Below are 12,180 nucleotides of genomic sequence, written 5' to 3'. Positions count from 1 at the left end.
CGGGATAAACAGTCGGCCCAGCCCTTTTGCTTCAGGGTCCCTCCAGCAATGAGCCAGCAGACTCAGCTTCCCAAACTTATTTCCCAAAGAAATCTCCCCTCCATTGCTGCTCCTGCTAATTTTTCCTAAGAGATGGCTCTGAAGAACTCTGCTTGGGAAATATTCAGTGGTGGGAAGTTGGAAGGGTGGGAGCAGACCCACGAAAGTGCAGCCAGAGTCCCACCACCTGCCATTCAGAAGAACCAGACAAGGTCACTCCCCAGCACTACCCAGGGCTCATGCAGACCCCATGCCTGTGTCAGCCTGCCTCTAGGGTCTCATGCCTCTGGTTGGTCTGGGAGAGGAAGAGGCAGAGGAGACAGACCTAGGACTCCTTCTACTGGACACGTCCTTGGAGAGGAGAAGGACACGTCCCTCATTTTGCAGATAAGAAAACTGAGGCTCTAGGTGGCTCAGGTCACTGAGCTAGGCGAGGAACCAAGCCAGCATATTGCGGGGCTTTTGGCCTGCCTGGCCTGCGTGTCTCGTGCACAGCACATCCGGCAACTGTCCTGGGGCTCTGCTGATCTGCAGTGGGGAGGGGGGCAGATAGTGATTTAAAGCAGAACCGAGGCTTGTAAACAGCTGTGGGGTTTCCTGGAGAGCAGAATGTGTTGAAAACCTCTGGTGAATTCCATGGCTTTGATCAGGCAGGAGAGGGAGCCCATGGGAACAGACTGGCCACGGGCACAGTGCTTTGGCGTCCAACCCTCTGGAGTGCCTGTCCCGGGGAAGCGGAGGCTCCGAGACAGAATTTGAACCCTGGCAAGGCCAAAGTTCTGCGTTCGCCTGTGGCTGCCCCGTGTGCCTTCCTTCCCCGCTCTTTTTGTGGGAGATGCCCCCTAGTCTGGGGCGAGGGAGGGCTGCCTTGACAGGACAAGACTCCTGCCATCAAGGACGTGCCCCTGCCCAGGCCTGGGGTCCGCTTGTCCAGACTGCTTGCACTCCTGATGGCCCTCCTCTGCCCAAGACTGGCTTGCTGTCGGCTAGAACAACTCAGTCTGGACCCTTCCGCGCCTCACTCCAGGCTGACCGTGCCCTCCACCCCTGTTTGTCCTTGACTCCCTTCAGACCAACTCCTGGCCCTTCCCTCGAGCATTTCTGCTCCTCTGAGGACTTCCAGAGCCTGGCTCAGGCATCCTTCCAGCCCATGGAAACGTCTGGTTCATAGATGGTCCACACAGCCTCCCGGATTTGGGCAGATGAGAGAGCATGGCCGGGGGATATCGGCGCCCGGAGGACGGAGTGGAAGTGCCTTCCCGTTTCTAGAAAAACAGGGTACCCACAGCCCTGTGTGCTTTCTTTCCATACTGCAGACATCCTGGAATGGGGCTTGGGGACCCAGCGTTGATGGACCAGAGACAGGCCCAGCCCCAGGAAGGGCCGAACCAGGATACATGCTCTGTGCCCAGCAAGGGGCAGGCGGGCTTTGGGCACCAGACCAGGAGGTTGGGACATCATCCTGCAGGAGTGAGGCTGCCCCAGAGGGGCTGCAACAGGAGAGCAGGTCTACATTCTAGAAAGTTCTCCAGGGAATTGCATGGGAGAGACTGCAGGTATTAGGGAAGGGCCACGGGGATGATGCTCAGGTCTCAGCGTGTGTCATAAGCCTTTCGTGGAATGTGGCGAGGAGGGCTAAGACATGCCTTGTGGGTGAAGCCAGATGGACCCACAGATGTTCACTGTGCAGCCCATAGAGGGCTTTAAAAATAAGAAAGGCAGGGCTCCACATATGTGCTTCTCCAGACAAGGACTGCTTCCAGCGGGGGGGTGGGGGGGTCATGCAGACAGTGGGACCTGTGCCGCCCCTCTGGGAAAGGAGCTGGGGAGGGGTGAAGGAGGTTTGCTTTGTCCTGTCTCTTTCTGCACAGTTCATGTGTTCTCCTGAGTGCACATAGCACGTGTGCATGCACACACACACACAGAGGCCAGCGATGCAGGGAGGCCTGCATCTCCTTGTCACAAGTGAGGCGGCCCAAGTCACCAGCTGGCATGTGGGCAAGGCTGGATTTGGTCTCAGATATGTCTGAATCCAGAGCCAGCCTCCTCTGACCACCTGGCATGTCTCCTAGAGCTCAGCCCCAGGGCTCTCTTCCAGAAGGATGGGGACCCAGCTTCGGGGGATGTTGCTGCTCCTGGAGGCTCCCAGAAGGGCCATTTGAGCTGGGCTTTGAGGAACAAGTAGTTCTCCGGGTGGAAGCAGGACTGTCTGCAGTGGAGGAACTGGGAAAGCAGAGCTTGGGTCCAGGAAACAGCGTGGTGGGTGAAAGTCTGTGGGCCTCCAGAGGCCCCACATATACTCCCTGAGACCTCTGGAGCAGCTCTCTCCAAATCCCAGGGGCTGCCAGGAGGCCACGGTGTGGCAGAGTTTAGGGGAAAGCTGGGGCAAACCCAGGGCAGGAACAGCCCTGCTGGAGAGAACAGGTAATGAGGATGCTGAGACTCTTAGAGAGGTTGAGTGGCTCTCCTAGGGTCACACAGCAAGCACGTCTGTCTGACCCAGCACTCTCTCTGGTAGAGGCCTAGGGTGACAGAGGGTCTAGACAGCTCTGCCCAAAGAGGGGCTGTTCAGTTGGGGAGACAGACATCCCAGGAATCCCAGAAGGAAGGCAAGGCCCGTGAGCCTCTGTCCTAGGTCCCCTGGGACCTAGGGGCCACCTGTCAAGGGTGCTGCCCTGTGCTGTGGGAGAGGGAGAACTGCCTGGAGAGGAGGGCCTGTTTCAGCCCTTGGATGGTCCCGATGCCTCAGCTTCTTCATCTGTAGGATAGGGCTGTGGGGCCTGCTTCCCAGGGCGGCAGTGAGGGTGGAGGCCGGGAAGGGTGTGGCCACGGAGAGTCTCCTCCTCAGTGGCCCCCAGGAGAGGGGTGCCCGCCTCCCTCAGACTAGCCCTGCACTGAGTCCCAGGGCCTGTGAGGGGCTCTTTGCCGCCAGTGACTTAGCTGTGAGGCCCACCGTGCCCTCTGTCCCTGCACGGCATGGCACAGGAAGAGGAAGGAGATTAACTTAGCTCTAAGCTTCTTCTCTTTTTTCATCTCTGTCTGCATGAGGGATTTGGGCAGACGAGAGAGCATGGCCGGGGGATATCGGCGCCCCGAGGACGGAGTGGAAGTGCTTTTCTGGACTCCAGCCCTGGCCTGTTCTGGCTGGGTCACCTGGGGCGAGATCTTCCCCTCCCTGGGCCTCAGTTCCCTCCTGTAAAGACAGGGATGATAACACCTGCCTTACAGGCTTGCTGCGGTGATTCAGACTTAGTATGGGGGCCACGAGGAGCCCCCAGGTGAGACTCAGGGTGGGACTGGGCCCCTTGTGTATTCTGGTCCTGGGGAGTAGAGGAGGAGCAGGGTCCAATTTTAGCAGACTAAGAGGGGGGCCTCAGGCGCATGGATCCAGGGGTCAGGCCGGCTGGGAGCCAGCAGGAGGTGGGCCAGCGAGGGCAGTCCCTGGTGAGCCGCAGCCTGGGAGCCCTCCTGACCAGGAGCCCTCAGATCCGAGACCCCACCCCATCTCCTGGGATTCCTTCTGCCCCCAGGACATGGTCTCGAAGTCCAGACCCTCAGCCGACCTTGAGGCTGGTGGCCAGGGCCACTTAAGGGACAAATTTTCAGAACTGCCCTGGCTTTCTGCCTGGAGCAAGGCCCTGGTGTAAGGAAAGGGCCCTCTTAGGACATCTGGGGACGTAGCTGGCCCAGTTCAGGGAGGTCTGACTGTGCACCCAGGGAAACTGACTGTTCACTGTTGGGCCCCAGGCCGTGTGCAGACCTGAGGGAGGAGAGACTGGCTTCCAGGAGCCAGAGAGTGTCTCCCAGGTAGAGGAGCCCGGGCAGGGCCTTGAAAGCGGAGGGAACAGCCCACGTGAAGCCATGATATGAGAAAGAAGCAGAGAGCTTGGGAAGACCAGGGACACAGGACAGCCCCAAGGTAGTGGCTGGGCCAGGCCATGAGGACACCAGTGCTAGGCACAAGAGTGCAGCCTCCGCAGGGCAGGGACACGTGAGAGAGACCAGGATGGGAGGGAGGTTGATGCTGAGGCAGAGCTCCTGTCTGCTGCTCACAGGCCCTGTGCCTCTGGGCTGTGCTCTCTGCCCACGGTGCCCTCCCTAAAGCCCCAATTGTTACTTTCTCAGGCCAGAACTCCCTAATCTTTCCCAATACCTCCCAGAGCCTGGCAGGCTGTCCGCCTGCTCAGAACTGCCAGAACCCTTTGTCTGTCCTGCCTCGGAGCAGACATATCTGCTCACGCTTCGTCTTTCTCAGTACCTTTCCTTGCTTTGACTCAACGCACACTGAGAGGCATGTGCTCTGTGCCAGGCCTCATCCGAGCACTGGGGACACAGAGGTCAGACCCTTTTCCTGGATCCGCTGGTAGACTTGTATAGACCACACAGTGACAATGCACGGTATGACGTGCGACCCTTAGAAAAGGGGCCGGGTGCAGGGACAGATGGCCTGACTTCTGAGAAGTGAAGGAGCCCCGAGGGCATCGTGACGGAGGAGGTGACTGAACAGAGGATGGTACACAAGGGGCTGAGGGGTGTGCCTGGCGGGCATGCGGTTCACGTGCAGGGTCAGGAGAGTGGGACTGCCTAGAACATTTGCAGCGTCTGTGGGATGAGGAGGCCGCGCAGGGAGGAGGACGGGGGCTGACAGAGACTCGTCAGACCCAGTTGGTGGCACTGCCCTTGGATTCTTGTATACTCTTACCTGGTGGGGGAGCGCAGGGGGGCTTTCTGAGCAGGCAGCGGCTGGACAGGCAGAGGGCGCCTGTGGGGGCTGCTTGGCAGCCGTCCCTGACCCCCTGCAGACACCACGGAGCCCCCAGAGCCTCTGCGATGTGCCAGCCCTTGGGACCCAACCTTGGGAGATTTGGCTTCTCTTGACCTTGACTTGGGCCTGCTAAGGCCACAGCAGTGCAGGGAATTAAAAGAGCCTTTAGGACTCTTCAGGCCTGTCTTAGCCTGTTTGGGCTGCTCTAACAAAGGGCCACGGACTGGGTGGTCTAGAAACAACAGAAATCGACTTCTCGCAGCCTTAGAGGCTTGGAGGTGTGAGGTCAGGGTGCCGGTGCGGTCGGGGTTCTGGTGGGAGGCCCTCTTCCGGACTGCAGGCAGCTGCCTCCTCCCTGTGTGCTCACATGGTGGACACAGAGGCCAGCAGCTCTCTGGAACCTCTCTTCTGAATAGGCTGACGCCCCATTCATGAGGCTCCTAAAAGCCCCCCCGTCCTAAGGCCATCACCCCAGGGATTAAGTTTCAACACATGCATTTTGCGGGAGGATGCGTTCAGTCCCTGCTGACTTACGTGTGAATGAACTCAGTTCGAACTGGATTAAAGCAGAGCTGCGGACAAATAAAGTGTGTAGCGGGGGGTTTCAGCAGCCGACCTTTTCTGCTCTCTGTCTCTCCGCTCTGGCTTCCTCTCTGTTGGCTCTTCCTCAAGCCACATGGTGCCCCCAGGAGTTCCACCTTAGCCCCATCAGAGAAAAGAGCCCTCTTTCCCCTACAGGGTCACCATCCAAAGTCCCAGACATGACACTCATCCCTGAACCCCTCACCCTGGTTGAGGGAATGTGACCGTACTCCCAAGCCCCATATGTGCAGATGGGGGTGGTCCTGGAGAAGAAGAAGGGCTCTGTCATTGCAGGAGGGGATTCTGGACAGTAAACACCCAGATGCCCTCGCATGAAATGTACTCAGACCACGGGCTCACGTCAGGTTTTGTTTGGTCTTTGATATCCAGTAGTGCTTCTGGGTCATAAAACACACAGGAAATGCCTATCTGGTGTGTAACCTCTCTCTCTGTCTCTCTCATTTCCAGGGGCCGCTGGGTCTGGATGGCAAGCCCGTAAGTGATTACAGGGAAACTCTAGGTGGTCCTGGGACTGGGCCACTTGTGGGGCTGGAAGTGATAGGGGGAGGGTGCCAGAGGGAAGGGGCCACCGGGAACCCGGATCAGCACAGAGAGAAGTCATTTGGGCATCAGACTGGAGTTCAAATCCAGATCCACTACCTGCTGACTGTGCACCCTTGGGGGGCCCTTCACCTCACAAGCCTGAGGCTCTGTCAAATGGGTCCATTGACCCTCCTCGCTTGAACCAGCCCTGCAGGCTGGGGATGTGGAGAAGTGTAAATTGCACTTTGACATTGAGTCAGCCTTCAAAACATACAAGCCTCTCCTAGCAAGCCCCACGCACAGAGCATTCCCCCCGCCACCCCCCAGTCTCAAGACTTCCCAGTGGTAGACACTGGGCTGATGAGTTCTCAACACCTGGGCCAGGAGTCTATGGTCCACAGGCATCTTCAGCAGAATGAACACGCTGCTCAGGGAGACAGCATAATTAAATAAATAATTGGATGTCGGTGGATAGGCAGGTGGGTGGGTGGGTGGATGGATGGATGGATAGATGGATGGATGGACGGACAAATGGATTGATGAATCGTTGCATGGAAGGACAGACAGATGAATGGCAGGTGGATGCAAGGAAGGATGTATGAATGGATTGACGGATGGATGGATGGATGGATGAAAAAAATGAATTGATAGGGGTGCCTGGGTGGCTCAGTGGGTTAAGCCTCTGCCTTCGGCTCAGGTCATGATCTCAGGGTCCTGGGATCGAGCCCCACATCAGGCTCTGCTCAGCAGGGAGCCTGCTCCTCCCCCCTGCCTACTTGTGATCTCTCTGTCAAATAAATAAATAAAATATTTAAAAAAAATGAATTGATAAATGGTTGGATAAAAGGGCAAATGGATAGATAGATGAATGGGTTGATGAATGGGTGTATGGGTGGATAGACGGAAGGAAGGAAGAATGGTTGGGTAGAAAGATAGTCAGATGAGGTTATGAATCAATGATTGTACAGTGGCTGGACGCACGGGAGACTAACTGAGTTAGCGGGTGGACAAATGCATGATGGTTGGGTGGACAAGAGAGTGAAGGAATGAGTGAAATAGTAAGTGATTGAGGAGCTGCCAGACGATGTGTGCCGTATCAGAGGATGGAGAAATGAACTGACTTCTTATGTGGACAAGTCGTTAGGGGAATGAACCAGCAAACCTATTATGGACAGAAGGGATAATGGAAAGTTAAGGGCAGCGGCCACCAGGCACAGGAGGAGCTGAGCTTGGAGGGCTCTGCTCTGTGGGGGGAGTGACAGCACATGTGTTCCTACCTCAGCTGAGAGGTCCCGGCCACCCTCAAGTCCCCTGGCACCCCTCATGCAGAGGAACGGGGTGTGGAGCTGTCCTGGGCCCAGCAAGGGCAGTTGTCATTAAAAGCAGACAGACTTATGTGTTTCCCCACCCAGCTCCCCACAGCTCTGCTCAAAGCCTTAGGGAACCCAGCCCAGTCCCCCCCACTCAGGCCTGTTTTTCTTTACCTTTTTTTCTGCAGGGACTTCCAGGCCCCAAAGGGGAAAAGGTAAGTGATGCCGGCAGCTGTCTAGATGCGGATATGATGAAGGATGCCAGAAACCTGCCTCCAAACCCCAGCTCTGGAGTGTGGCCCCGGGCAGGTCACATCCTCTCCTGGAACCTCAGTTTCCCCATCTGAAAGGTGGGGCTAAGAGTGCCTCCCTCCTAATGGTTACACAGCTTATATTTAACAATCCCGAGTGCCCAGGGGGTGACATTGGAGTCCCCTCCACACCAGAGAATGACAAAACTCAAAGCAAGGTCTTCGCAAAATGAGGAGTTTCCAAAGCAAAAAATCATGGAAGAGAGGGGGGAGGGGCCGGAGCCAGGAAAGCCTGGGGGGTGGGGGTTTGAACAGTCACTATAGATGGTATTCTTTGTGAGGAGTGTGTGGCCCCCCCAGGCAGACAAATGGTGGGGAGCTGCCCCTGTGGTCTTTACAGCACCCCCCGTGAGAAAAGCTTCACTGGCATTTGGCATGAAATGTCACGGCAGACCCCTGGAGGGCTGGGGCCTCCAAGTGCCATGGAAGGGAGGGGGCAGGAGGGGCCACCCATGTGTCCCACGGCAGGATCAGAGCAGGGAGGGGCCAGAGCAGATGCCCATGTGGCAGGACCCTTCTAGGATCCACATCTGGGCCACGTCCACTCCAGCCGCCCTCTGTGATGTGCTCTCCGAGGTAAGTAAGGCCAGCCAGCATCCCTGGCCACCCTCAGAGCTGTGCCGGGCACAGGATCCCAGGCTCAGAGCCTCAGGGTTGCCTTAGGGCTCTGCCACCAACCGCATAGCTTTCGATGGGTTGGCCGGCTCCATGGGCCTCAGTTTCCCCATCTGTCAGTTAAAGCAACCTAACAGAGAAGTGATTTCCTTCCTGCTGGCTCCGGTTGAACAAAGCAGAGGCTTTGAACCCAGAGAGAGACTGGCATCTTGGTACCTGTCCCTTCGTGACATCCAGCTTGGTGACTTTAGATGTTCAAGTAATTACCATTCCTTGCTGTGTCGAGGTTCCAGGATTCCAAGAGGACGCAGGGCATGGGGAGCAGCTCATCTCTGCTCTGCCTTGACTAGGGGCTGGCCACAGGCAACACAGCGCCTGATTCCAAGTCCTGTGTGTGCGTTTGCTGTGTGACTTCAGGCTGGCTACTTAACCTCTCTGTGTTTCGGTTTCCTCATTGAAAATGGAGATTAGAAATAAAACTCTCGTGATATGTTCGTTAGACTTGGGTGAGACTAAGTGGGTAAAGCAGGGAGCACAGAGTAAATGCTTAATACGTGTGATAGGGTAAAAATAGTAGCAGTGACCCATCTTCCTGCTCTTTGTCCTTAGGGCGCACCAGGAAACCTTGGCCCTCGGGTAAGAGCTGACGTAAGACCCCTCACCCGCCCCACACAGTTCACGTTACCATATAATAAGGCGTATCTAGCGTCTCTTTTGGGTTCCTGCCCCTTACCTCATGGGCCCACGGTCTCTGCCCACTGCCCCCCATCTGTCCTTCTGTGGGGTTTCATTTAAGTGGCCATGGGCTGGAAAACCCAGGGCTTCCTCACAGTCATATTTGTTATGGTGGATGGGGGGCAGAGTGGGGGCAGTGGGGCTAGCACTGCCCCCAGACCTGAGACTGACCTTCTTGAGGATGGCTGGCACCTCAGGAAGAGGGAAGGTTATGGGTCAGCAGCTGAGCTCTGCCACTTACCAGCCAAGTAACCTTAAGCAACTCCCTTTCCCCTCTGTGACTCAGTTTCTCCAACTGTGGTGGGTGGGATTGACAGCACCTTATCCAAGCTACTATAGCAAAGGTTCATGGCTGTCATAAAGGTGGGCATCCAGCACCCAGCCCAGAGACAGTAGATCCCCTGGCCCACGGTGCCCCCAGGTCCCTAGGGACCCGGAAGTGCCTTGTGCCAAACCTGTGGTCTCTTCAACGAAGCAGAGTGGGGAGCCTAGGTCGGATGGGCCCCACAAAACAGATCTGGGCAGAGGGTCACATCAGAGGCCCTAACAGCGTGCCCCCTCCATTCCTGCCACAACTGGGATGGAGGCCCATCTGTAGTAGAGGGGGCTGCTCCCTAAAAAGGTTATGGGGTGGAAATTGTAGCCAGTGAGCGAGTACCCCCACAGCCAGCATCTGTAAGCACTGGAGGGGTGAGGGGCAGGCACTGTGGATGGGGGATGGGAAGGGGAGGCAACTAGAGGGCTAAGTTTGGGCCACATCCTGGTCCTGGTTCCGGTCCCAGTCCCAACTCTGTGGCCCCACGGCCCCAAGCCCAGTTTGTGCCACCAGACCAGAAGGGCCCATATAACAGGTGGTCGCGATCAGGAGCCAAGAGCCCCAGGCTGGTCAGGCTGAGGCCCCAGGACAGAGCTCTTCTGTGCTGGGCCTTTGGTTGGAGGGCGGAGGGCAACCATGGGGTTCCCAAAAGCTGAAGTCAGAGCCAGGGCACCCACATTGAATTTGGTGACCACTGAGAAAAAGCCTTGTGCTTGCTTTCTGGTGGGTGTACAAATGCTGATCTTCTGGAAAGGGGGTGCCCACTCCTCAATTGACGAGCTTCCCCAGCCCAGGAGTCATGAGAGATCTTTCCCAGAGCCCTCCCTCCACCCTTCATGGGTACCCTCTCGTTGTCTCAAGGTTCCAGCCACCTCCAAAACAGCCTTCACCCTTGAAAGTTCCATGGCTTAAAACAACAACGGCCCCCGTTGTGGACGGGGGAGGGGGGGCAGATCTCTCTCACTGAAGCCAGTCCAAGACAGTAGCACCCTCCCATGGCCTCAATGGATGCAGCTGTTGGCTGGGAGCTCAGTGGGGAGGTATGCGCTTCAAGTCTTCTCCCAGCGTGGCAGTGGGCTTCCCAGAGGGGCGTGCTAAGACTAGCATTCCAGGAGGCCAGTGAAGAGCCTGGCACGCCTCACTTCCGTGGCATACTGTCTGTCCCATCAGCCACAGGGCCTGCCCAGAGTCAACGTGGGGAAAGAGGAGCAGACCTTCTCTCTCGGTGGGGCAATGGTGGAAGGGGGGCCCACTGCAAGGGTCCTGTGGGATGGGAAAGAGCATAGCGACCATCTTTGGAGAACATAGTCCTCCTCTCCCGGTCGCTGGGCTGGGTTGAGTGGCTCCCCCGCCCCCCGAAACAGCTTTGTCCTTTCCTAAGTCACCCTTTCTGCCTTCCTGACCACACAACCTGTTTGCTGGCTAGATGGTTTTTCCACGGCTCAATCCAGGCTTTATAAGTAGAGACCATCATGGGTACAGTCGCCACGTCTTCAAGGTAGCCTGGCCCAGTGGCGTGTCCGGGCCTGCTGGTTTGCGTGCTCCCTTGACTCACCCCTGCGTTTCCATGGTTAGACCTCAGCCAGCCTGATCCCAACACACAGGCAAGGCAGCTGGCCAGCCTCGTGTCCCGAGTAACTCAAGGCCAGAGCCTACCAACATCTGCTGGGACCTGCTCACGTGTCGAAACCCATTTACCTCCCCAATAAGTAGAGTCCAGGCCAGTGATGCCTGTTGTGGGGCCCCTGGGCTGTGGAGGGAGCGGGGGCTGGGGTGTCTTCTAGTTCTTCCTGACACAGCAGCAAATGGAGCAGGAATTACCCACCACCGTCCCCACCTGCACCTGGGCAAGTTGACAAGACTGTCAGCTTGCTATATGTCAGACTAGAGTCCTGGCCTCCGGGTCGGGACCCTGAGTAGTGGACACTGAGAGCCTCAGTCTGGTTTTTAATTGGGGAAAACCAATGAATTGTGTCTGGGGTCCAGTTGGCAAGAGAGGGGAACCTTCACTTTATGGGAGCCAGAGATTCAGAACGCGTCCAAAAGGCATCGCTTGCCTCAGTGGCCCTGAGGAGCTGCTGCCATTCCTAGCTCTGCAGCCCTGGGGAAATGATTACCCTCTCTGTTCCTGACTGCTCTACATGTAAAATGGGTCGATACAGTGCTGTGGCTGGGTGGTTGCAAGGTTTGGAGAGAGCCAGCTTCCAGGGAGATGAGTGCAGGGTGCACGGGGTCAGAGGAGGGTTACCTCCGCAAGAGGCTTCTTCCTTTCTCGGCCGTGGGAAGTTTGGGGACTGCTGTTGCTGTAAGCCAGGTGTGCCCCATGACCTTGTCCCGTGCCACGGGGGCAGCAGGAAGTGCCAGTGGCACCGTGGCCCCCCTTTCCTTGCAGCTGGGGGCCACAAGGTGAGGGCTCTGGCTGCCTGAGGTCTGACCCCGTACTAACATCAGGTCCTTGAATTGGGGGTGGGATGCTGCATGACTGAGACTTTGTGGCCCTTTGTTGCCCTCCTTTATTTTTTTTTCAACTTTGTATCGCAAGATGACTGTCGGTTCACAATTAGTTGTAAGAGGTCATACCCCATGCACCTGTCCTCCACGCTCCCCAATGGTGACATCTTGCCTCCCCGTGCAATGTAGTCTCACAACCAGATAATTGACAGAATCCCCTGCCTCACGGGGAGCTCAGCCATCTTGCCCATCAGGGTGTGTTGAAAAGTCTGGGCGACTGTCATCACACTCAGTAGACTCCGGTAACCACCACAGGAAGATCCCCCGTGCTTCTTCAGTTCCCTCCCGCCCTGCTCCATCCCTGCCCACACCCCCAGCAGCCACCAATCCCTCCTCCATCTTCATGATCTTTCCATGTCCACCCTGGGTGTATTTGCAACCGTAGAGTCTGAGCCACTGAGATTGGCTTTTCTCACTCAGCATCGTCCCCCGAGATCCATCGGAGCTGTTCCA

The 12,180-nt window shown here is 56.9% G+C and overlaps 1 protein-coding gene across 1 annotated transcript in view; it reads left to right on the top strand.

The window, feature by feature from the left end:
• Window positions 1-12,180, top strand: part of COL23A1 (collagen type XXIII alpha 1 chain) — a 313,725-nt gene that overhangs the window by 281,973 nt on the left and 19,572 nt on the right. The window contains exons 6-8 of the mRNA XM_059175866.1: window positions 5,855-5,881; window positions 7,428-7,454; window positions 8,775-8,801. Coding sequence (XP_059031849.1) covers window positions 5,855-5,881; window positions 7,428-7,454; window positions 8,775-8,801 — 81 coding nt within the window. The remainder of the gene's footprint in view (window positions 1-5,854; window positions 5,882-7,427; window positions 7,455-8,774; window positions 8,802-12,180) is intronic.

Source organism: Mustela lutreola, chromosome 5 (assembly GCF_030435805.1).
Source record: "Mustela lutreola isolate mMusLut2 chromosome 5, mMusLut2.pri, whole genome shotgun sequence".
Lineage (NCBI taxonomy): Eukaryota > Metazoa > Chordata > Mammalia > Carnivora > Mustelidae > Mustela > Mustela lutreola.
The sequence above is the reverse complement of the archived record's forward strand: the minus strand, read 5'-3'. Positions and strand labels throughout refer to the sequence as shown.